Source organism: Myxocyprinus asiaticus, chromosome 7 (genome assembly GCF_019703515.2).
Source record: "Myxocyprinus asiaticus isolate MX2 ecotype Aquarium Trade chromosome 7, UBuf_Myxa_2, whole genome shotgun sequence".
Classification (NCBI taxonomy): domain Eukaryota; kingdom Metazoa; phylum Chordata; class Actinopteri; order Cypriniformes; family Catostomidae; genus Myxocyprinus; species Myxocyprinus asiaticus.
In genome coordinates this window covers 16,112,818-16,136,845 of record NC_059350.1, presented here as the reverse complement: position 1 = coordinate 16,136,845, position 24,028 = coordinate 16,112,818, and the positions used below count along the sequence as shown (strand labels likewise).

General features: G+C 40.9%; 1 protein-coding gene across 2 annotated transcripts; it reads left to right on the top strand.

Annotated features, from left to right (window-relative positions):
* The first annotated feature begins 1,020 nt into the window (after positions 1 to 1,020).
* Positions 1,021 to 23,045, top strand: ccdc149b (coiled-coil domain containing 149b). 2 transcript variants are annotated; one of them, XM_051702945.1, is made up of 13 exons: positions 1,021 to 1,207; positions 5,286 to 5,447; positions 5,559 to 5,597; positions 10,421 to 10,528; positions 10,710 to 10,826; positions 11,135 to 11,307; positions 16,052 to 16,124; positions 16,236 to 16,317; positions 16,476 to 16,623; positions 20,895 to 20,971; positions 21,166 to 21,198; positions 21,483 to 21,569; positions 21,970 to 23,045. In XM_051702945.1, the coding sequence occupies exons 1-13, from the start codon at positions 1,157 to 1,159 to the stop codon at positions 22,527 to 22,529; spliced, it is 1,710 nt and encodes a 569-aa protein (XP_051558905.1). In that variant the 5' UTR covers positions 1,021 to 1,156; the 3' UTR covers positions 22,530 to 23,045. The 2 variants fall into 2 exon arrangements, with proteins under 2 accessions (XP_051558905.1, XP_051558906.1); XM_051702946.1 differs by lacking the exon at positions 21,166 to 21,198.
* The last annotated feature ends 983 nt before the right edge of the window (positions 23,046 to 24,028 follow it).

The following is a 24,028-nucleotide window of genomic DNA, read 5'->3' as shown; positions in this document are numbered from 1 at the left end:
GTACATTTCACAGTGTTCTTTTTACAGTGTAGGATCTTGTGTATTTATGAATGAAGTACTCTTGTTTTAAAATCTCGCCACTCTGCTTCCAGTTATAACATCCCCTGAACACTTTAAAATACTTGTGATAAATGTAGACAACTCTACAGCCTGTAAATCCACTTTGATAGCTAATTACACTTTGACAACAACATCATAGATACAGTATCTATATAGAACCACTAGAACGGAAGTTCAGAGACCAAATATTCAAGATGGCTGCGTGTTAGTTTCTCATCTAGCGCATAAGGAGAATAAAATCTCTTACTAACCTTTCTGTGTAAAGTTATAGCCAATTTTAGAACTTTATTGTCATGACGATGTAATGTCAACAAACCCTAAATTGACTGTAAAAATGGCAATTTAAACAACTTTACAGCTCATATAACACATGAGTTTTAACAGAAGAATTAAAGTAAGTGCTTCTATAACATTATAAGCTTCACATTTCTGCCTTTAAACCCTGAAAAAATTGGCCCCATTCACTTCCATTGTAAATGCCCCACTGCAACCTTAATTTTATATATATATACATATATATATATATATATATATATATATATATATATATGTATATGTATATATATATATATATATATATATATATATATATATATATATATATATATATATATATATAATTTTAAGAAAAGGACGGACTAGTCAAAAGTATTTTTTGTGGTAATCAACATTATGCCTCAAATGCTGTCGACTGAGCTTAACTTGTATTGAACCCGGAATTTTCCTTTAAGTTTGCCATGTTATGGAATGCGTTGTAATAAGATCAAAGAGTGTTTATAGCCTAGACTTGCAGCTGCAACAATCTATAGTTTAATTTAGCCCATATGAGCATTACATAACGCAACATATGAAGCTAAATTAGACATTTAATATTCTTGGATTTTTGCAGCAATTAGCTTCACGTCCCAAATAAGGGACATACTGCTGTTTGCCGCCATCATCACAGCCGGAAATGATGTAAGTGATGTTGATGAATACTGAAAGATGTAATCGTGTCTTCGCAGTAGATGCTCACGCCTTTCAAATTCTGTTTTTGTTTTTCTTTTTTTTTTTTTTTTCCTAAATGATTTATTCGAAGGATATATAAGAAGCGAAAATGAATCCTCCCAGAAGAAGCGAAAGCGATTGGCAAGGTTTGGTGAATGAGGTAGGAAACGCAGATTTCATTGATAGGCTACTACATTATAATGCTTCTCTGCAGCCTATGAATAACATTCTGTTTATGAAGATATTTGAATTACCTTGGTTATGTTGTACCGAATTGACGTCTATAAAATGCAAAGGGTTCCCTAAATATGACCGATGTGATACGACAGATGTACCGCTCAGAAAAACGTGAAAGCAATGCGTCGAACTGTAATGCAAAAGTGGTTAGTTTTTTTTGCTCATCCTTCTCGCCAAACAGAGTAAATTGGTTGGATAGTACTCGTTATATCTTTAAAATCCTCGTATAGTAATAAACTCAGAAAGGAGGAAGGTCTGACACGATATTATCATCTGAAAGATTAACTTAAATCTCTTTATACTTTACGTCACGATGCATCAACGGTGCTGAATTATCCTGGACCTGAAATTAATATTAAGCAGATCTTGAAAATGCTGGCTTTAAACTACAGCTTTGCAATATTCCAGAGGTACATGTAAAATCTTTTTATCATATAGGCTACAGATTCAGTGGGTAAGCATACATTTTGAGTAGCTACATATATGACAAAATGTGACATTTTGTTCTATAGTGTGGACGTAAAATATTTATAGTCTATTCAGATGTTAACTAATTATATATGTACAGATTTTGCTCTTATGGAAAGAAATTGGTACTTATATTCACCAAAGTGGCATTCAGCTGATCACAATGTATAGTCAGGACATTAATAACATGAAAAATTACTATTACAATTTGAAAAAAATGTTCAGAACTTTTTAAACTACTTCAAAGAGTTTGCACAAAAAATCCTCCATGTGCAGCAATGACAGCTTTGCAGATCCTTGCCATTCTAGTCAGTTTGTCCAGATACTCAGGTGACATTTCACCCCATGCTTCCTATAGCACTTGCCATAGATGTGGCTGTCTTGTCGGGCACTTCTCACGCACCTTACAGTCTAGCTGATCCCACAAAAGCTCAATGAGGTTAAGATCCATAACACTCTTTTCTAATTATCTGTTGTCCAATATCTGTTTTTCTTTGCCCACTCTAACCTTTTCTCCTTTTTTCTGTTTCAAAAGTGGCTTTTTTTATTATTTTTTTCTCCCCAATTTGGAATGCCCAATTCCAAGTCCTTGTGGTGGCGTAGTGACTCGCCTCAATCTGGGTGGCGGAGGACGAATCTCTGTTGCCGTCAATCCGCACATCTTATCACGTGGCTTTTTGAGCACGTTACCGCAGAGACGTAGCGCGTGTGGAGGCCCACGCTATTCTCTGCAGCATCCACGCGCAACTCACCACGCGCCCCACCGAGAGCAAGAACCACACTTTATAGCAACCACGAGGAGGTTACCCCATGTGACTCACCCTCCCTAGCAACCGGGCCAATTGGTTGCTTAGGAGACCTGGCTGGAGTCACTCACCATGCCCTGGATTCGAACTCGCGACTCCAGGGGTGGTAGTCTGCGTCAATACTCACTGAGCTACCCAGGCCCCCCCCCCACCAAAAAGTGGCTTTTTCTTTGCAATTCTTCCCATAAGGCCTGCACCCCTGAGTCTTCTCTTTACTGCTGTACATGAAACTGGTGTTGGGCGGGTAGAATTCAATGACGTTGTCAGCTGAGGACATGTGAGGCATCTATTTCTCAAACTAGACACTCTGATGTACTTATGCTCTTGTTTAGTTGTACATCGGGCCTTCCACATCTCTTTCTGTCCTTGTTAGAGCCAGTTGTCCTTTGTCTTGAAGACTGTAGTGTACACCTTTGTAAAAAACATTTTGGCAATTTCAAGCATGGTAAAGTGTTCACTCCTCAAAACAATGATTGACTGATGAGTTTCTAGGGAAAGCTGTTTCTTTTTTGCCATTTTTGACCTAATATTGACCTTAAGACATGCCAGTCTATTGCATACTGTGGCAACTCAAAAACAAACACAAAGACAATGTTAAGCTTCATTTAATGAACCAAATAGCTTTCAGCAGTGTTTGATATAATGGCAAGTGGTTTTCTGGTACCAAATTAGCAATTTAGCATGATTACTCAAGGATAAGGTGTTGGAGTGATGGCTGCTGGAAATGGGGCCTGTCTAGATTTGATCAAAAATGATTTTTTCAAGGGTCCTGGGTAGCTCAGTGAGTACTGACACTGACTACCACCCCTGGAGTCGTGAGTTTGAATCCAGGGTGTGCTGAGTGACTCCAGCCAGGTCTCCTAAGCAACCAAATTGGCCCAGTTGCTATGGAGGGTAGTCACATGGGGTAACTTCCTTGTGGTCACGATAAGTGGTTCTCACTCTCAATATATAAACTACTAGGGCTGTGAATCAATTAAAATATTTTAATTAATCACACAGTTTTCTGTGATTAATCATGGTACATTAAAACTAAATATTTTTTTATCCTAAATATGTTAACGTCATACTTGTCTCAAAGAACTTGCAAGAAATGGGTAAGTCATCATTTATTTTAATTATAAATATAAACGTATTACAATTTTCAGTTTTTTGCAGATACAGTTAAATTAGACACATCGTTACAGATATAAATCTTTAATAAAAGTATATGCATAAATGTCATAAAATCAGTGGACATGCATGCTGTAATTAAAAGTTGGCAAAATCGTCTGCCGTTTTCCAGTGGACTTTTCTAATAATAGGATAGGCAGATTTAATTCATATCGAGCTTTATTGGCATGACAAACTAAAGTGTACATTGCCAATGCATTATTAGACACTTTACATGCAGATATAAAACAAATTGAATGCTGAAGTTTAATTTGCTGAAGTTTAAAATCCCAAAACTAGTATTTTCTCTGGCTTCTGTTCAGTCTCTTTCGCGCACGTTGGGTTTTGTTTTTAACACTGGTTTAGTTGACAGTGAGTGAGCTTTTTCGGTCTATGCAAAAAGTTACTGCAGCTTGACCATTTCTCTCCCGCACCTGGCTCACCACTTCGTAGTCTCCATACTTCGTACAGTAAATCCACTCCTGTGTTTATTGTGACCAGGACATATTTAGCCACAGGAAATGGGGAAAAGCATTAGTGAAGATACATGAATTTAAAAAACAAAACAAACCCATTCTGCATTAATTTCGTTATTTTTTTAATGCTTTAAACAGTCAAGAATTAATTGCAAAAATGTATGTGTTAAATTTTCCAGACCTAATATATATATATATATATATATATATAAAAAATACATATTTAAACCTATACCACCAATGAAACAGGCCTCTATAAACCTAGAAGGCATTTGCATAATATGTCGAAAAACATTGTTAAAACTTAGAAGGTAAAGCCAGATGAGGAATTTGAATGTCTCCACCTAAGTGCAACAATTGCTCAACCTTTTCGAAGGTAATGTTTCCTTAAAATTAAAAAGTCCCTTATAGAAACCATACAAAGCCTTGTTAAAAAAAGACCCAGCTTTGATCTTGCAACTATGATTAATGCATTCATCCAGTGGCGTAGCCAGAAAATGACTTTTGGGTGGGCCACAATAAAAATGGGTGGCCAATTTTTTTTTACAGCTCACTAATTGCAGCATGTGCATCGTGAAAAGTGCTAAACAAATAAAAACTGAAGTGACTTAATTTCCATTAAGTTGCCTTTGTTTCTTATCAGTTTCTCTGTGCCTTTAATGGGAGATCTCTTGTTTTGTGCACATCATGACAATGTCCAGTGCTAATTTGTTTAATTCTGTTGTCCAGTCATCTTTTCCAAAACTCAAAACTATTGTTTGCTTCACCATGCTCGTGCAGTCATTTACCCGTAGATTACTGCTCTAATGATGTTTCTAGAGGAGTTGACTAAAGGGCTATTTAGACCACATTGCCATTTATTTATTTAATCATTTATTTTATTTTCTCAGTTTCACAAATTTGTTACGATTTCTTTGATAAAATATTTTCAGATATCAGAAATTATGCCTTTTTTTTTTTTTTTTTTTTTTTTTTTTAACCATATTCAATGTAAAAGAATAGTGTTTAATTTTCTGGGTGTGCCTGGATACAGTTTGGGTACTACGCCCCTGCATTCATCTGAAACATTAAAACACTGTTATTTTCTTTCTGTGCCCAGTTCCTGGTGTGCAAGAGAAAGCTGGAGAGCAAGAAAGAGGCACTGCTGATCTTATCTAAAGAGCTGGACACCTGCCAACAGGAGCGAGATCAATTTAAGTTAATGGCAAACCAGCTCCGTGAGCGCCACCAAGGGCTGAAGAAAAAGTACAGAGAGCTCATAGTATGTATTTCTACCCTAATTCAATTCTAAATCTAAAATATTTAAAATAAACACCAGTCTTGAAGTGTGAAGTACAAGACTTAACATTATAATTTTTTTTTTCATTGATAGGATGGTGACCCCTCTCTGCCTCCTGAAAAAAGAAACCAAGTATGTCTGAGCTTACCACCTACTTTCAATATTAACTTAAATACATACAAAAGACATTCTGTCCTCATTTACTCACCCTCATGTATTTTACAATCCCGTTTGTCTTTCTATCTTCTCCTGAACTCAAAAGGACAGCCTTAGTCACTATTCACTTTTATTGTATGGTAAAAAAGATGCCATGAAAGTGAATAGTGACTGAGACTAACATACTGCCAAACATCTCTTTTTTTTGTGTTACATGGAAAAAAGGAAGTCATAGCAGTTTGGGAGTACATGATAGCTAAATGTAATTTTTGGGTGAACTATCCCTTTAAATATAGGCATTTCTCCTATTAGAAGCTTTGATGTGCACATGCATAAAACTGACTGTAACGGGGTTCATTTGTGGAGACAAGGAGGAAGCGGGAAACGTGACTTCAACTCAAACAGGTAATCTTTTATTTCCTTAACTCAAAAACATTCATTTAAATGGAACACAGTCAGGGCATGTATGTGCCAGCTCTCTTTCTCCCAGTCTTGCATGGTTCCTCCTTATATCACTCTCCCCATTGCTCACTGCAATCAGAAACAGGTGTTAGACCTGTTGTGCTCAGGTGTGTGCACCCTTACCGCTTCTCTCTATCCGGACAAACGCTCCACCACGCCCCCCATCTCCACATACCCCCACCGCCCGACTCAGGCCAGGGAGCCATCTGGCCTGTCCCCCCCTCTCCCAGTTTCGGGGCGCACCTGCCTGTGACCCAAGTGGAATCCCAGATACCGTACCTCCACCCATCCAATTGCGCACTTCTTGGGGTTTGCCGTGAGTCCTGCTTGTCGAAGCGACCTCAGAACAGCCCTCAGTTGCTGCAAATGCCACTGCCAATCATTACTGTATATAATGATGTCATACAGGCAGCGGCATAAGCAGAGTGCGGTCTGAGAACTCGGCCCATCAGGCGCTGAAATGTAGCCGGGGCCCTGAACAAACCGAATGGAAGTGTCACAAATTGGTGTAAGCCAAACGGTGTGGAGAAGGCCGTTTTTTCGCAGGACATCGGTGTTAAGGGGATCTGCCAATAACCTTTGTTAAATCCAGCGTCTGGTAAAAGCGAGCTGCGCCTAACCGATCAAGCAGTTCATCAATACAAGGCACTGGAAATGCGTCAAATTTAGACACCGACTTCTCTGTAATCCACGCAGAACCAAACCGACCCGTCGCTCTTAGGGACTAGGATGACCGGGCTGGACCAGTCACTGTGGGATTCTCCTATTACCCCCATATCGAGCACTGCATCTAATTCTTCCCGCGCTACTTTTTCTTGTGCTCTGGAAGCCGGTAGGGATGACTACGTACCACTACCCCAGGCGTAGTTTAGATGTGGTGCTGTATGAGGTTTGCATGACCAGGCAGAGGCGAGAACACGTCTGAAAATTCTTTCGGCAACTTGACAACCTCTGTGACTTGAGACGTTGAGAGGTGGTCTCCACAAGTGACATGATTGGCTTGTACGTTCACCTCTGGCCTGAGCTCCACCCTCTCCGGAACTACCATTGCCAACGTCACAGGGACCTCCTCCCTCCATAATTTCACGTGACCTCACATGGCCCGAGGAGGTTGGGAGTAATACAAGTGCTTTATCTCCTGGTGCGAATTCCCTTAGCCAAGCTCCCCTATCATAAAGCCGCCTTTGTCGTTCTTATGCTTGGAGCAAATGTTAGTTGACCCAAAATGTGGAGCTTTGCTCTAAGATCAAGAACGTACTGAATTTCATTTTTGCTGCTTGAAGGTCCCTCCTCCCAAGCTTCCTGCATGACGTCGAGCACACCGCGTGGCCTACGCCCATACAGCAGCTCGAATGGGGAAAACACTGTGGAGGCTTGTGGGACCGCTCGCACTGCAAATAATAGGAGTTTGAGCCACTTATCCCAATTTCTAGCATCCTCGTGTACGAACTTATGAATCATATTCTTCAGGGTTTTATTAAATTGTTTCACCAACCTATCTGTTTGCGGGTGATAAACACTGGTGCGAATCGATTTAATACCCAACAATTCGTACAGTTCACGTAGTGTCCGGGACATAAATGTAGTGCTCTGATCAGTGAGAATTTCTTTTGGAATCCCCACTCGGGAGATAATTCTGAAGAGTGCCTCCGCAACACTACGTGCCGAGATGTTGCGCAGGGGCACTGCTTCTGGATATCGTGTTGCATAGTCCACCAGAGCCAAAACAAAGTGATGTCCATGTGCCGTCCGCTCTAATGACCCGACGAGGTCCATACCAATTCTTTCGAAGGGGACCTCAATCAAAGGAAGCGGGCACAAAGGTGCTCTTGGGGTAGCTAGCAGATTCACCAGCTGACATTCATGGCATGCCGCACACCACCTGCGAACATCCCTGTGAATGCCCAGCCAATAGAAATGGGACATTAGATGGTTTAGTGTGTTTTCTTGCCCTAAGTGACCCGCCATTGGACTATGATGAGCCATCTGGAATAACATTTCCCGACGGCTCTTCGGTATCAACAACTGTGTTGTATCTTCTTTTGTCTGAGTGTCCTGTGCCACTCGAAACAACCGATCATTCATAATAGAAAAATACGGGTATGAGAGTTCAATGTCTGGCTGAAGGCGTTGACCATCAATTACTTTAACTTGGTCGAAGGCATGTCTCAGGGTTTCGTCTTGTCTGCTCCAGAGGGAAATCCCCTGCAGGGAATCCTCTAAGGGCTGGGGAAGTCGGGACTTCCCCCTCCTTTGCGTCATCCTGAAGTGGAGCTGACATAGACAGCCCTGGCTCCGCCTCCCCAGCCAGCACATCGCACATCTCACATCTAACAACTTTCTCGCGGGACCCATCCACACATATTCCTTTTAATAGAGTTTCAAATTTTGGCCAATTAGTCCCCAGAATTAGTGGATGGGTGAGGCGGGAACTAACCGCAGCCTCCACTCTATACTTTTGCCCCCGAAATTTAATAACGAGTGTCACTAGAGGGTAATTGGGAATATTCCCATGCACACACCGCACCTTCACACTTTTATTTGTGCCCAAAACCTCGTGTTGAACCAAACATTGTTGGATAGTGGTCTGATTACAGTCAGTATCCAGCAAGGCTTGATATGTACTTCCCCTGATACTCACAGGTATTCTGTATGCTCTGGCTGGATCGGGGGCAGCCTGTGGAGTGTCGGCTACCCGGACCAATGTTCCCACCTTCATCACGGTGCATTGGTCCCGGAAATGCCGGGTTCCCCATGACTCCAACCAGCCGGCTCAGGCGTTACACCCGCACTTGCGACAGCGGGTTCAACCACCTGAGGGGGAGAGCGAAGAGACATCGGTGTCACCGGCAGCAGGGAAACCCCCTGGGAATGGGGAGTCGGCTTCGGCGGTACCTTTCCTCACCTCCGGGGTACTGGGACAGGCTGCATGACAGGGACATAGTGAGAGAGAAGAGCAGGGGAAAAACAAGAGGGAGGGGAAAGAGAGTGGGAGGACTCCGCCCTCGGATACACCGACTGATGGTCCTCAGCCAGTTGGACGGCTTCCTCCAGCGACAGTGCGGGCAGTGGCACTGTACCCACTCCATCATTCCTTCCGGCAGATGACGGATCAGCTGTTCCAGCACCATGAGATCGATGACTCCCTCGGCGTCGTGGTCCTCAGCCAGCAGCCACGCATCCATTTTCATTGAACGGAAGTGCTGTCGGTGCTGTTTTGGGCTGCGACCAACCCGCTGCAAGATGGACTTCTTCAGGTCGTCATATACCAGGATACTCGCCGCTGGTAGTTGTTGTGCTACAAGCTGGGCTCCCCTGGACAACAGTGGGATGAGACGGTGCGCCCATTGAGCACGCAGCCAGCTTGAGATCTCGGCCATCCTCTCAAAGAGGTCTAGAAATGCCTCCGGATCATCTTCTGCCCCCATTTTCATGAGGGCGACTGGAGGCATGGGGGCTGCTGTGTCCAGGGTTGTGGCTTTCTCCTGGTGCAGTAAGCTCCGGATCATCTGCCGCTCCTCTGCTTGAGCCCGGAACACCTTCTGGATTTGGCAATCCTGGTCTTGGAGCAGCTCAAGCAGAGCCTGATGTTGAGCATGGTACATACTTGTGAGGGACTTGATGACTTCCGCCAACGGTGAGGACTCCATGTCAACATATGTTTCCTCCAAAGTCCCGGGTTTTGGCACCAGTGTAATGGGGTTCATTTGTGGAGACAAGGAGGAAATGGGAAACGGGACTTCAACTCAGACAGGTAATCTTTTATTTCCTTAACTCAAAATCATTAATTTAAATGGAACACAGTCAGGGTATGTGTGTGCTAGCTCTCTCTCTCCCAGTCTCTAGTGTGGTTCCTCCTTATATCGCTCTCCCCATTGCTCACTGCAATCAGAAACAGGTTTTAGACCTATTGTGCTCAGGTATGTGCACTCTTACCGCTTCTCTCTCTCAGGACAAACGCTCCACCATGCCCCCCATCTCCACATTGACCATAGATTAAGATTTGACTATACTTTGACCAGTATGTTCACAAAACATGTAATGAATTAAGTAGTCAACCTGATACACAACTCAGTGTTGAAAGGTTGAGTGTGTTGTGAGCGGATGTCTTTAAAGTGATAGTTCACCAAAAAAGAAAATTCTCTCATAATTTACTCACCCTCATTCCATCCCAGATGTATATGACTTTCTGTCTTCTGCAGAGAACAAACAAAGATTTTTAGAAGAATATTTCAGCCCTGTAGTTCCATACAATGCAAGTGAGATGGCATTAGGGTGAGCAAGATGAATAAGAGAATTTTCATTTTTGGGTGAACTATCCCTTTAACTTGCCACAGGTCAATCTGGCCCAGTTACTCAGAGACTCCCGAGAACAGAACAAACAGCTGAGTGAAGAGTTGAAGGAACTGAACCAACGTTTAACAGAGGTGCAGGGTGATAACAAGGTATTGGCTCCACTATGCACACTAGTCAGCTTGTTTCTTTTTATGTCTTAGCCTTATGCAGACATTTGCATGGTTTATTTCAAACTGATCGGGTGAAATGTTTGGTTACAGCATATGAGGCCTCAAGCATTATGATCACTATTGTGGTGGCACAGATATCTGCCAACATTTTCTTTCGTAGCTGCTAAGGATGACCATCGCAAAGCAGCGTCTAGGGGATGAGGAGGTAGGGGCTCGCCACTTTCCAGCCCACGAGAGAGAAGATCTTGTTCAGCAGTTAGAAAGAGCTCGAGAACAGGTGCATTGCTCTTGGCATTCCACACACAGAATAATGGTGACTAAGGGGAGCATTCTGCCAATATTCTCCTTTTGGCTTTCCTCGAAAAAAGAAATTCAAACAGGGTTGGAACAACACGAGAATGAGAAAATTATGGCAGGATTTTAATTTTTGGGTGTACTATTCCTTTAAGAATATCTCACTGTGTCACATCTTTCAGATAATTTTTGTTGACATTGGTTACATAGATCTGAGTATAAAATAACACTCTAAATTATACGAAAAACAAAGGAATATTTGTTTTGTGACTTTACCTTGTGGTGTTGTAGAATGAAGCACTGGAGCAAAGCTTAAAGGCAGCCACGGATGAACTCCAGGATGTGAGAGCAGAGCGTAAAGTGTACCAGGAGAAAGCCCATAGACTAAATCTGGAAATCAACCACATCCTGGGTAGCCATGAGAACCGCATCCTGGATATAGATGCTCTATGTATGGAGAACAGGTCAGTGGTGCCCTGCTCAGGATACATCGCACACATTTAGCATTAATAGTAGGAGTCAAAGAAATAATATGCCCTGATATTGTAATATGGAAGACACAAAATTAAGATCCATTTGCAGAGAAGTCACATAATTCACACTCAATTTCCAAAATCTATGAACCATCCCAAGATTGTTTTCAACAACATCCAAAATACTTTATATGGGGAAATACCACTCTAGGATCAAAGATCTAAAAAAGTAACAACAAGTAATCCATTAGTAACATGGCTTAGTATTTCAGAGTGCTTTTTGCAAGACTTGTCAGTGGAAAGCAAATATAACTGGGTTTTAACTGGTTAATAATTACCCTTTATAAAAAAAGCAGGATTTATTGTAACAATTGGAAATTGATTAGAATTGTGGTGAGACTGACCTCTGGTGGTGTACTATGAAAATGACAGGCATTGATGTGACCTTTACATGTATTCATGTATTGTTTCATGGTGGTCCCATGGTATAATGAATATCTGAAATAACAACTTTTTTCTGATTAACAATTTTTTATTGATTCACATATTAAACACAGAAAAACAAAACATATATACACAGAATCAACAATTAACCCCCACTATTACCCCTCCTAATCCCCAACCTCACCCTGGCCCCCAACAACATCTCAGTGGTCATACATGATTATAGACACACACACACACACACACACACACAATTATAATAATCACACATATTGACAACTACACTTCTCTCTCCACTGCCCCTCCCCGATAGCCCTCCAAAAACACCACATATATGCCCTATTTCCCCACAAACGAGTCCAATTTCCCCAGTCTTCTAAATGACCCTTCTTAAAAAGCCACCACCCTCCCCATCTCCGAGCACCACTCCTGAAATGAGGGCGCTCCAGCCGACCTCCATCCCCTTAAAACTATCTGTCTGGCAATCATGACACTGGTTAGGACCCAAATCTTTATGTGTCTATTCTCTACATCGATGACTGCCCCATCGCCCAAAATACAGAGTCTGGGGCAAAATGAAACCCGAGTTCCCAATACGTCACACACAAAACTCTGAACCTTCAACCAAAATTCTTGGATCTTAACACACCACCAAAAGACATGGTTTGTGTCTCCATCCTCTGATTGGCATCACCAGCAGGTGGGTGTGTCTTTAAGACCATGCCTATACAATCTAGAGGGGGACCAATAGAATCGATGTAAAATCTTGAATTGCATAAGGCACACCCTTGCATCTATAGATGCAGACTTGACGTTTTTTTAGAATCCTAGCCCACACTCCCTCCTCCAATACCAAGTTTAAATAATCTCTTGATAGAAGTTAATGCTCCGTCCCCCAGACTCTGAATTAGTAGGGAGTAATACACTGATGCCTCATGACCTTGGATGGGTGTATGCTACTCCCAAAAATAGTACAGAGCAGGTGGCACAGCTGTAAATAGCAAAAAAAAAAAAAAAAACAGATCTGGGAATCCCAAAATGTTGAACCAAATTTTCAAAGGATCTCAACACTCTGCTCTCATATAGGTCACCAAGTGTAGTAACCCCCCTCACAATCCACTCTGACCACGCAGAAAAGGGACTTATTAATACATAATTTTGGGTTCAGCCATATGGTTGAGGCAACGTTTAAATAAATGTCCGAATTAAACACTCTGGACACTTTTGTCCATACTGAGTGCAAATGCGAGAGAACGGGGTGTAGCTTAACTTCTCCGGTTAGTTTGATAGAAAGGCTTTGTAATGGTGAAATAGAGGCAAAAACTTCCTGTTCAATACAAAACCAGGGAGGGGCTCTCTCAGGTGGAAGCATCCAATGAGCCAAATGTCTGAGACCAAACGCATAATAATAAAACAAAATCTTGGGTAGGCCTAGCCCACCTTTGTCAATCGGCCTATGCAGCTTACTGAAATGTAATCTGGGACATTTACCATTCCAAATGAAGGACTTCGCTATGCTATCAAATTGCTTGAAATAAGAGAGGGTGACATCTATAGGGATCAATATTTCAATCAAGTCAATTCTCTGAGGCCATCAGACGACATTTGGCGCTTCAGCTGTGCCTCGGCACTTTTAATATTCCCCTTCCAACTCCACGAGTTCTTGTGCTTTGGATTTTTTTGTGAATGAGGCATACTGTATGATCCAGCCCCTAAGAACTGCTTTAGGTGCCTCCCAAGCCACACCCACAGAGGACATATAAACATTGATTTCAGCCTTTAACATTTGTTGGAATTCAGGATTTTTCAAAAGGGATAGATTAAAGCGGCAACTATATGAGTTCCTTTTCTCCATATGTGGCAACACCTCTAAACTCACCAGGGCATGATCTGAGACTAAAATATTTCCAATTGAGCAATCAACAACAGATGAAAAGAGGGACTTATATAAAAAAAATCTATTCTAGAATAAATCTTATGGACTGATGAAAAAAATGTATAGTCCCTACCAGATGTGTTCAAAAGTCTCCAAATATCTGTAAGACCAAGATTTTTACACATCCTGTGAAGCGTCAATGTTGCTCTAGGGGGCTTACACACTTTTGCTTCACTATGATCAAGGACTGAGTCCATCAAAAGATTAAAGTCTCCTCCCCATATTATATCATGAGGGGTGCCAGCAGCTTGCAACATCCCTTCAAGATCTATAAAAAAGCCCTGATCATCAGCGTTAGGTGCGTAAATATTAGCCAAAATCAACCTTTACCCCTGAATTTCTGCTAAAACAATAATGACTCTTCCTAATTTATCTTTAATCTGATATTTGAATTGTAGATGCTTAACAGTGTAATGACTCCCCTGCTCTTACTTGAGCCAGCACTAAAGAAAACATGTCCACCCCCTATCTTCCCAAATTTTTCACCTTCCTGCGGGGAAAGATGCGTTTCTTGAAGAAACACTATATCATATTTCTTACGTTTAAGAAGATAAATAACCTTCCTTCTTTTTATGGGGTGCCCCTACCCATTCACATTCCATGTGGAGAGAGACCATCCACTCATATTAACATTTTACATTTTGACATATTAGAAAAATAGATTGTAAATAAAATTATAAAGACCACATTCCAACATTAGTGCAACAATCAAACCCCAAACTTCCCCCCGAACCAGACAAACAGGAAAAAGAAAATTGTGCGCATTAACCCCGCGCAGTCCATCCCTCTAAACTCAAACAGTCCATGCACGCCTACAAGAGCCCCAGCAACAACTTTGCCATCGGATTGCTCAAGTCCGGTGTTTCTATACAAATTTTGTGAGACAGAATTGCATAACAGAAGATAATCTATAAAGCAAACTCCAGCCAATAGGCGAAATAAACACAAAGAACATGTAAATTCATACATATAACTGTCCCAAAGGTGTGTTCCTCCACAAAACAAACTCCAGCCACTAGCAGAACCAGCACAAAAAAATAAATAAGAAAATGACGTTCAGTTTCCTCGGATAGTCAAACGAATGTTCAGTGAGCCAGCCCATTCGGCTGTTACATGAGTGCAACAAATGACCTAATCACTCCAGTGTCTTGCAAGAAATACTCCACAAAACAAATTCCAACCAATAGGAGGCATAAGCACAAAGAACATGTAGATTCATCCACAACACTGTCCCGAAGGAGTGTTACTACACAAAACAAACTCCAGCCGCAAGGCGGAACCAGCACAAAAAGAAACGAAAAAGGCGCTCAGTTTCCTCAGACGGTCAAGTTCAGTGAGTCGGTCCACTTGGCTGCAACGTGAGTACCACAAAATAACTTACTCAGTCCATTGACTTTATGAAGGACATTGCTTGTTGGGCACATGTAAATATTTTGCGGCCATCCTTAGCATCCATTCTCAATTTGGCTGGGAACATCAGTGCAAAAGTGACCTTCCGTTGATGTAAGAGTTTCTTGCATTCCTTTAAATGATCACGGTCCTCTCTTGTCAAATTCGCAAAGTCTGGGAACAAGAAAATGCTGTGGTTCTTCCAAGAAAGCCTTCCTTTACTCCTCGACTCATGTAACACGATATCTTTATCGGATGATCTCAGAAATTTTGCCAGAATTGATCGGGGCCTGTCTCCCTCAACGGATCGCCAAGCTGGAACCCTGTGAGCTCGCTCGATTTCCAGCTTATGGCCTGTTATGTCGAGCAGACTCGGAAGGTGCCCATCCAGAAATTTCACCATATCCTGAACGTTATTCCGCCGACTACGATTTTCCATATCCTCCAACTTTTCCCAGACGCGCTCCAAATCCACCATGACTCCAGATAATTGATCCGTTTCTCAACATCCCCCACTCCATGGCAGTGGTCGATCGACGTATTACAGCAAGATCCTCCAAGTCAGCAATGACCTTCATCAGCATTGCCGACAAGTTCAACAAATCTCGCCAAATTTCCTGCACTTCTCCGGCCAAATCGAGTCCCTGGTCTGCGGCCTTGTCAGGGGGGTCAGCTTGAGCATGTAAGTGTCTTTTAATGTCTCCAGAGCCTGAGAATTTTGAATTCTTTGACATATTGTCTTCCTAGAACAGTTAAGGATCAGGGTGTATCGAATCTCACCGGTTTGACATAAAAAGTATTAAAACCAGCAGAGTACGCAGAGCTCGCTGTTCACACCTCGCATGGTGTCATGTGACCCCCACAGGCCTGTTATCTTATACAGGCCCATGGTATTTCAGCTAGTCTTGTTGTGGATATTTGTTTATTAGGTTATAGGTATACAACATGTATTTTGCTCTGTTGTAGATATCTGCATGAGCGGCTTTTGCAGCTTCAGGAGGAGGTCAGTCTCCTCAAATCAAATGTCATGAAGTACAAGGTATTTATTACATACACAACCAAAATTATGTGCATGCAAGTGAAACTTTAAGGAGAGCCGTTTTCAATCTCCATTCACATGTAGAGAATGTACAAATGTGTTTAATTCCAGAATGCTTTAGAAAGCAAAAAGAACTGCAAAGGCTATGGCAAAAACAACAGTGCTCTGACCGGTGTCCTGTCTGCCAAACAAGGTGCTACAGTAGACTTGTACAGTAGTACTGTAACATCAAATGTGCACGCAATAATTTTTTCCTTTTTGCTTTGGGTGAACTATACTTTTAAATGTATTCTTCAAAATTCTTTTAAAGAATAATGTTTTGAAGCTGAGCTACGGCTCATATATTTACAGTGCAAGAGCTGTTGCTGTCTGAGGAGAATGGGTGCAGTCTCCCAGTCACTCCTCAGTCTATTAGTGATCTGAAGTCTCTGGCCACGGCTCTGCTGGAGACCATTCACGAGAAGAACATGGTCATTCAGCATCAACGACAAACCAACAAGTATGTTGCAACACTACTCTATAACAGTGTGAATCAGGAAAACTTTTTATCACAAGTACATTTGAAAAATCTTTTTAATTTTCTTGTTTTTTTTGTTTGGTTGGTTTGTTTAGCCTTTTTATTCATTTGTAACTTTCTTTATTGATTTGCTTTATTGATAGGTTTCACCTTGTTCATGCCTTAAAAATAGCCTTTTTGTGCTGATATGGCATTAAACAATATAAAACACCATAAAACAATATACAACGTGACAATTGTAATCTTGTTTTCTAGTTGCAGAATATGTTAAGTGTGCTGTACTATACCCATTATATAATGACACTGTCAGAAATTTGTGACAATCAAACCATACATAAATACAATACATTAAAGGTGCTTTAAGTGATTTTAGCCGTTCTAACTTCCATGAGACTGAGCCGTTGATTTAGCCATGCTCCCTCTTTCCAAAACACCGGACTTATACCGTTGAAACCGACACAAAGCATGTTCCCACAGTTGTCAAACACAACAGTAAATCAGAATATAGCCTCAATTATATTTATATAATAATAAGCCTCAAATTCTCCAAGTACTCCTCGCTGCATAATGAAGCGCGATGATGTATTGGATCCCATGCGTTTTGGATTTTAGTGATGTAGTGGGTGTTTTAATGCGCATGCGTATTTACATTTGAATGTTTTGTTTTATTATTGTAGCGTACTTAACAGTCATTAATATAGTATATATATTCACATAACTGTAATGATGCTGGCACTGATGACGAAGACGTGAAGATGAAGAACCCAAGTGCAGTTTATTTACAAGTGCAGTAATCCAAACGTGATGACTAAACAAACATAAACGACTTGACTAGACTTAACATGGCTTGACTAGACTAAACTTGACTACATAGCACAAAACACATCCACATACATTCAATACTTCACAAAGACACAATGGAAAACATGAAGCTTAAATACAAGACATGGGAGAACATAAACCAATGAACAAACAGAACTGATAACAAGCTAATTAAACAATAAACCAATGAAAACATGGAGGGAAAACATGGAATCACATGACAAGGGAAACAGGAACTAAACATTTCAAAATAAAAGAAATGAATCAACAAAATACACATGACAAATCCCCCCCAACTAAAGGGCGGCTCCCGATGCCCCAACACAAACAAAACACTTAAAACATGACATAAATTCAATGTTCTGTAGGGAGCTTGTGTCTTGAGGCATGGGCGAGAAAGGGCGAGGGTCATGGGACCAGGGCAGAGTCTGTGGGGGGTGGAGCCATGAGAGGCTCGAGGGGCGGAGCCATGGAACTTGGTGCCTGGAGAGTAGCCAAAGACTCAAAGGGCCAGGGTGGAGCCGATGGCAGGGAGGACCAAGGTGGTGCTGGAGGCTCGGAGGAGCAAGGCGGAGCTGGGGGAATCGGAAGACTGTGGGACTGAGGACCAAGGTGGAGCCGTAGGGAAGGAGGTCCCCGGTGGAGCTAACAGATCGGAGGGATGAGGCACAGCCAGAGGATCGGAGAGCCAAGGTGGAGCCAGGTGACCGACAGACCAAGGAGGAGCTGGAGGGACGAGGGACCCCGGCAAAGCCAACAGGCTGAAGGACCGCAGTGGAGCCGAGGGAACGCCGAGCTGAGGCAATGTCGAGGGACCGACAGGCCAAGGCGAAGTCCAGGGCTCGGAGGGTCCAGGCGGGGTCGGAGGGCCGAAAGTTCCCCTTGCCTGCTCAGGAGAACTAAGGGTGGGTATAAGGGTGGGAACCATCTCCAGGTCCAACTGCTCAGGCGTGGCTGTGACGTGGCATGGAGCAGGCTGAGGCGTTGCTGTGACGTGGCATGGACCAAAAGATGGCGCTAGCTCAGTGACCATGATGAGAAACTCTGGCTTGGCGGCCATGTCGTGGAATGCTGGCTCGGCATCCACCTCCCCCACAGTGAACGTGGAACCAATGATCTGTAGGGCGAGGTTGATATATTGAGCCATGCTGAGGGAACTGCAACCGCCAGGCTTCAAAAGAAATGGACTCATTCAGACCAAAGCAAAAAATGTCTTTAAGCGCGACCTCATTAAAGTTCACCTGGCTGGCCATAGCGCAAAAGTCCTCTACGTACTCCTCCAGGGGACGATTCCCCTGACATAGCCGTATGAGTAGAACTGCTGGGTTCATAGTCGGTCAAGTATTCTGTAACGTTGCTGGCTGTTGGCAATGACGAAGAGGATGACGTGAAGATGAAGAACCCAAGTGCAGTTTATTTACAAGTGCAGTAATCCAAATGTGATGACTAAACAAAACAAACATAAACGACTTGACTTGACATGGCTTGGCTGGACATGGCTTGGCTGGACTAAACTTGATTTGACAAAACACATCCACATACATTCAATACTTCACAAAGACACAATGGAAAACATGAGGCTTAAATACAAGACATGGGAGAACATAAACCAATGAACAAACAGAACTGATAACAAGCTAATTAAACAATAAACCAATGAAAACATGACACATGGAGGGAAAACATGAAATCACATGACAAGGGAAACAGGAACTAAACATTTCAAAATAAAAGACATGAATCAACAAAATACACATGACAATAACACACACACACACACACACACACACACACACACACACACATATATTAGGGCTGCACAATTAATTACAATAAAATCACGATATGACATTGGATTATTAAACCGCAAAGAGCTACGACGATTTAATTAAATTAATAAATAAATTAAGCTGTTCGTTTCAAAGTCTATGCATGCAGCTCTGTCTTGTCTGTATTGTGTATAAGCATTATTACAGTGTATTCAGAGTGGTTCTGTGCTCCACAACTCCATCTCGTGCTTAGAGTAACAGATGTGCTCCATTTTTAAAAGCGCTCCAGGTTCACTTTTATTTCACTTTTGCATATTTCCAAGTATGTTTGACCACTACATGTTAATATACAAATAGAAATAATTCACCCTATGGCATTTATGTACAGCAGAGATATTAAAATGAGGAGCACATTATAGTGAGTAGTATGAGAATATTGCTTAATTCATATATTTGTTTTCTGTGGGTGAAGAGGAAAAACAAGGAAAAATAACTGAAGAAATCCATGGCTGTGACCATTTTTAAAAGCTAAGCTAAACAAATGTCTCAGTGTAATACTTAATACTAAGTAAATATACTCACTGTAATGCATAAAAACCAAAACATCCACTACATCACCAAAATCCACTACGCAGAGGATTTGATCCACTACATAATCACGCTACAGTCTGCAGTGAGGACCCTGTCCAGTAATTCGCTGCAACGACAACACTGTGAGAACGCACAAAAATGATTGACAGGCAGAGAGCGCCTCAGACACCGTCTGACTTGCTATGGGACGAATATGTCCTCGGTCTGAGGACACTTTTTATTTGACTTTTTACAGAGATTATAACTGTCACAGTGATTGTTATGATATCTCAGGGCAGATATTTTAGTGATTTATTATAATCAGGATTATTTTTTGCAAACCTTTCCATGAACAAAATTGCTTGCAGCACCTTTAAAAGGGATAGTTGACCCCAAACTGTAAATTCTCTCATTTACTCACCCTCATACCATATCAGATGTGTATGACTTTCTTTCTTGAGCAGAACACAAACAAAGATATTTAGAAGAATATATCAGCTCTGTAGGTCCTCACAATGCAAGTGAATGGTGACCAGAACTTTGAAGCTCCAACAAAGCACATATAGGCAGCATAAAAGTAATCCATATGACTCCAGTAGTTAAATCTATATCTTCAGAAGCAATATGATAGGCATGGGTGAGAAACAGATAAATATTTAAGTCCTTTTTTACTATCAATCTCTACTTTCACATTCTTCTTCTTTTGTTTTTGGTGATTCGAATTCTTTGTGCATATCGCCAGTGACTGGTCAGGGAGGAGATTTTATAGTAAAAAAGATCTTAAAATTGATCTGTTTCTCACCCACACCTATCACATTTCTTCTGAAGATATGAAGATGCTGCCTTTATGTGCTTTTAGGAGCTTCAAAGTTCTGGTCACCATTCACTTGCATTGAAAGGCCTGACAGAGCTGAGATATTCTTCTAAAAATATTTGTTTGTGATCAGCAGAAGAAAGAAAGTTATAAACATCTGGGATGGCATGAGGGTGAATAAATGATGAGAGAATTTTCATTTTTGGGTGAACTATTCCTTTAAGCTTACGTACTTTTAGCGCAATGATGAAAAGTCAATTTTGTGGATGTTTGAACAGGATCCTGGGAAACCGGGTTGCAGAACTGGAGAGGAAGTTAAAAACATTGGAAATGTCTGGGTTGTGGAGTCTTCCAGGTAAGCATCACAAGCAATCCTACACAGTTTCTATATTCATTTTATACATTGATCATTGAACTTATACTTGCTCTTAATTACAATTTATATTTTAGGTACATCTTTGTAAAAGAACTTACTTCTCTTGCTTATTTGAAACTTTTAATTGACTTTATTGCTCTCCCATTTCTGCTTTCCTTCTTTTCTCTCTTGAGGCATCACCTACAATGTGTCTCTTGGACTAGGGAGTACGTCTATTATCCAGTATAATTTTGCCTTTTATTCTTTACTGCAACTCTTTGTCTTGATTTATTGTACTTTTTCTCTTTCTATGTAATTGCACATTAGTTTTGGCCTTGTCAGGTGGTCTACTTTAAGATGTGGATATACAGTTTTGCAAAAATATTGAATTTACATACATTTTTCAAAATCAAATATAGTCTCTTAACTTAACGACTTTTGTAATTCTGGTAATATAACTATAATTTTCATTAAGTACATACATTCGTGTTGACTCCTATGTCCTTGACAGGAAGGAAAGCTGTTATTGTCCTCAGTGACTCTCAGCATGTTCAGTCCACCACAGAACAGTCAGTACATCTAACACCAGAGTCAATGGGTGAGTTATTACATGTAATGTACCACTAATTATTTTTAAATGTATATGAAATTAAATGTTTATTCCCAGAAATGAGAGAAACTGTAAATTTTAAAGTGATTTGGACTTTTCATTTGGGAGAAATCTAGCATATATGTGGCCTCAAAGATAGCGGACATGGACTAAAAGCCACAAAACACATTTCATGGGCTGTTTAAGTACCCAGAAGTAAAAAAAAAAAGATTAAAAAAAAGGGATTTTAGGGCCACTGTATATGTTAAATACAATAAAAATATTATTTCTGAAGTCTGTTTAAAGTTTTTGTTTTTGTAGTAGTTTAGTAAAGAAAAAGTGCATGAATAATTATGCTTATTAAAAATGTCTTTGTAATGATCTTTGGGGTTTCATCTCGCTTGAGTAGGAGATGAAGAGATAGTGACTGGAGAAGAGGTCACAGAGGACACTGGACTCAGTGCAGACATCAGCCAAGACGACTGTCAAGCTGTAGCAGTTGAGGTGAACCAAACGAGTGGTTATTTAAACACCACTTATTTGGTCTCACAAACTCCACAATCCAGTAAACCAGTACAAAGCATCCTGTCTTTGGCGAGCACAAAGTGTAAATCCCTTGCATGTTGTGACTCTGAGAAGCCTGTGTGTCTTGCTGAAAGCAGATCAGAAAAATGTGAGATTCAAGCACGACAACACAATAAAGATTTGGAAAGCCCTGTACATCAATCTATGAACAGGGAAGTGTCTTTCAAAAGTTCGGAACAAGAGGCTGAGAATTATGTTTCTGTTGTTTATTCTGAGGTGGACAGTCTGCCTTTGGCATCAGAGACTTGTGACAGTTTTGACTATATCTCTACATCGGAGCCTTGTACACCAGAACAGCAAACAGAACGATCAGTTGATGAAGAAACTGAGCATGCTTCCCTAAACACAAGTCCTCTTGCTCAAAAGCCATCACATCAGGAATGAACGTCATTCAAAAATGTATAAAAAAATCCTCCATTGTTTTAAAACCTTAAAACTTAAAAAGATTTGTTCTGCACTGTATTCTGAAAAGTACACAATGGAAATGACTGTGGCAAGAGGATTAATGAAGAATTCCCAAATGTTCAAATTAAACAAAGAAACATTAAGCAGAATGTAAAACACAAGGTGGCTATTAAAATGAACAATGTTGTAAAGAAAGCACTTTCTGGGGGGTTTTCCGTGATCTGAGATCATCAAGAATGTCAGGTGACATGTTGTATGTGCAGTCGCCATTTGCACATGTGATGGTACTACCAGCTGAACTAAAAAATGCGTTTTTTTTCTCTCCCATTGTGAAAGTTTATTTCAAACACATCTTTGTGTCTTGGCTGTTTTAAATGTCTTTGTAATTGCCTCTGAGGTGTATTTTATGTGTAAACTTTACAAAAACTTAGTTTTGAGTCATCAAATTTTTTGTGGGATCTCCCTCATGAGTAAACGCATCTCTCGTTCCATGTACTCCATTGTTTTTATTTATTTATTTTCTCTAATTACAGTGGTTGTCACAATTTCAACTATGATTTGTCCCATGCGAAAACTAAGGATGTTTATTTCATTTAAGTCTTCTTATAACTTGCAAACGGCGTTACGTATTCAGAAAACAAATATGAACTATTTGAATTTATGTTTTCAAACTCCTGTATTCTGAATACAATTGCTTTATAACATTTTGTCAGAATACTTCTAGAATACTTACATCATAATGACCACAAAATATGACAGATGTGAAAGAAAAAGTCTCGTCCATCAAAACGAAGGCAGCTGACTTGATGATTTGCCTAATCAGTTAACAACCATGTTTACATGCACTTAATAAAATGGTTTTATTCCAGGGTTTTTGCAAAAAGCAGCGTTCTGTAACGTCACGTAAACAAGAATGCAGGTTTCCTTATGCTGTGTAAGGGATAAGAGAAAGTGGTTTAACACACACAGCTTATGTGGACATGTAAACGCATAAGAGGCGTTCTTACAGGTTTTTGAAGAGTGCGCATGTGCGTGAACAGACTGGAAAACAAACGTCATAGGATGGAGCCCAAAAACGAGTCAACAAAATGGAAAGAATTTAACATTTCAGGGAGTACAGTGGGAAAAGTACATATACTATAAACAATACCAATTTATACAGACCAATGTAAAATATTGACGGTCCCTCACATTCCTGTATATTTGTTGAAATATTGGGGGAATCCCAGAGTTTTAAGTAGGAGGGAAGCCTCACTATTGCAGCACAATTCTGCTGCCAGTCACAATAGAAAGTTAAGAAAACAAACACAGCTAGAACTCTGGAATATATGGAAATAAAGCGAAACAACGGAGAATAAAAATAGTGAAATGTTCCTCAGATGCCATGTTTGGTATTTACACAAGCATCGTGGGGAAATTAAGTTTGCTGCGGAGAAAGCTGCTTACTGACCGAGCCGCATGATACGGAAGTAAAGAGT

What these genes read in the sequence shown, in the direction of transcription:
- ccdc149b (XM_051702945.1), top strand. Translation starts at nt 1,157, where the DNA reads ATGAATCCTCCCAGAAGAAGCGAAAGCGATTGGCAAGGTTTGGTGAAT. An exon ending in CTCCTGAAAAAAGAAACCAA is followed by an intron (nt 5,598 to 10,420) that starts GTATGTCTGAGC and finishes AACTTGCCACAG; the next exon opens with GTCAATCTGGCCCAGTTACT. An exon ending in CAAATGTCATGAAGTACAAG is followed by an intron (nt 16,125 to 16,235) that starts GTATTTATTACA and finishes GTTTAATTCCAG; the next exon opens with AATGCTTTAGAAAGCAAAAA.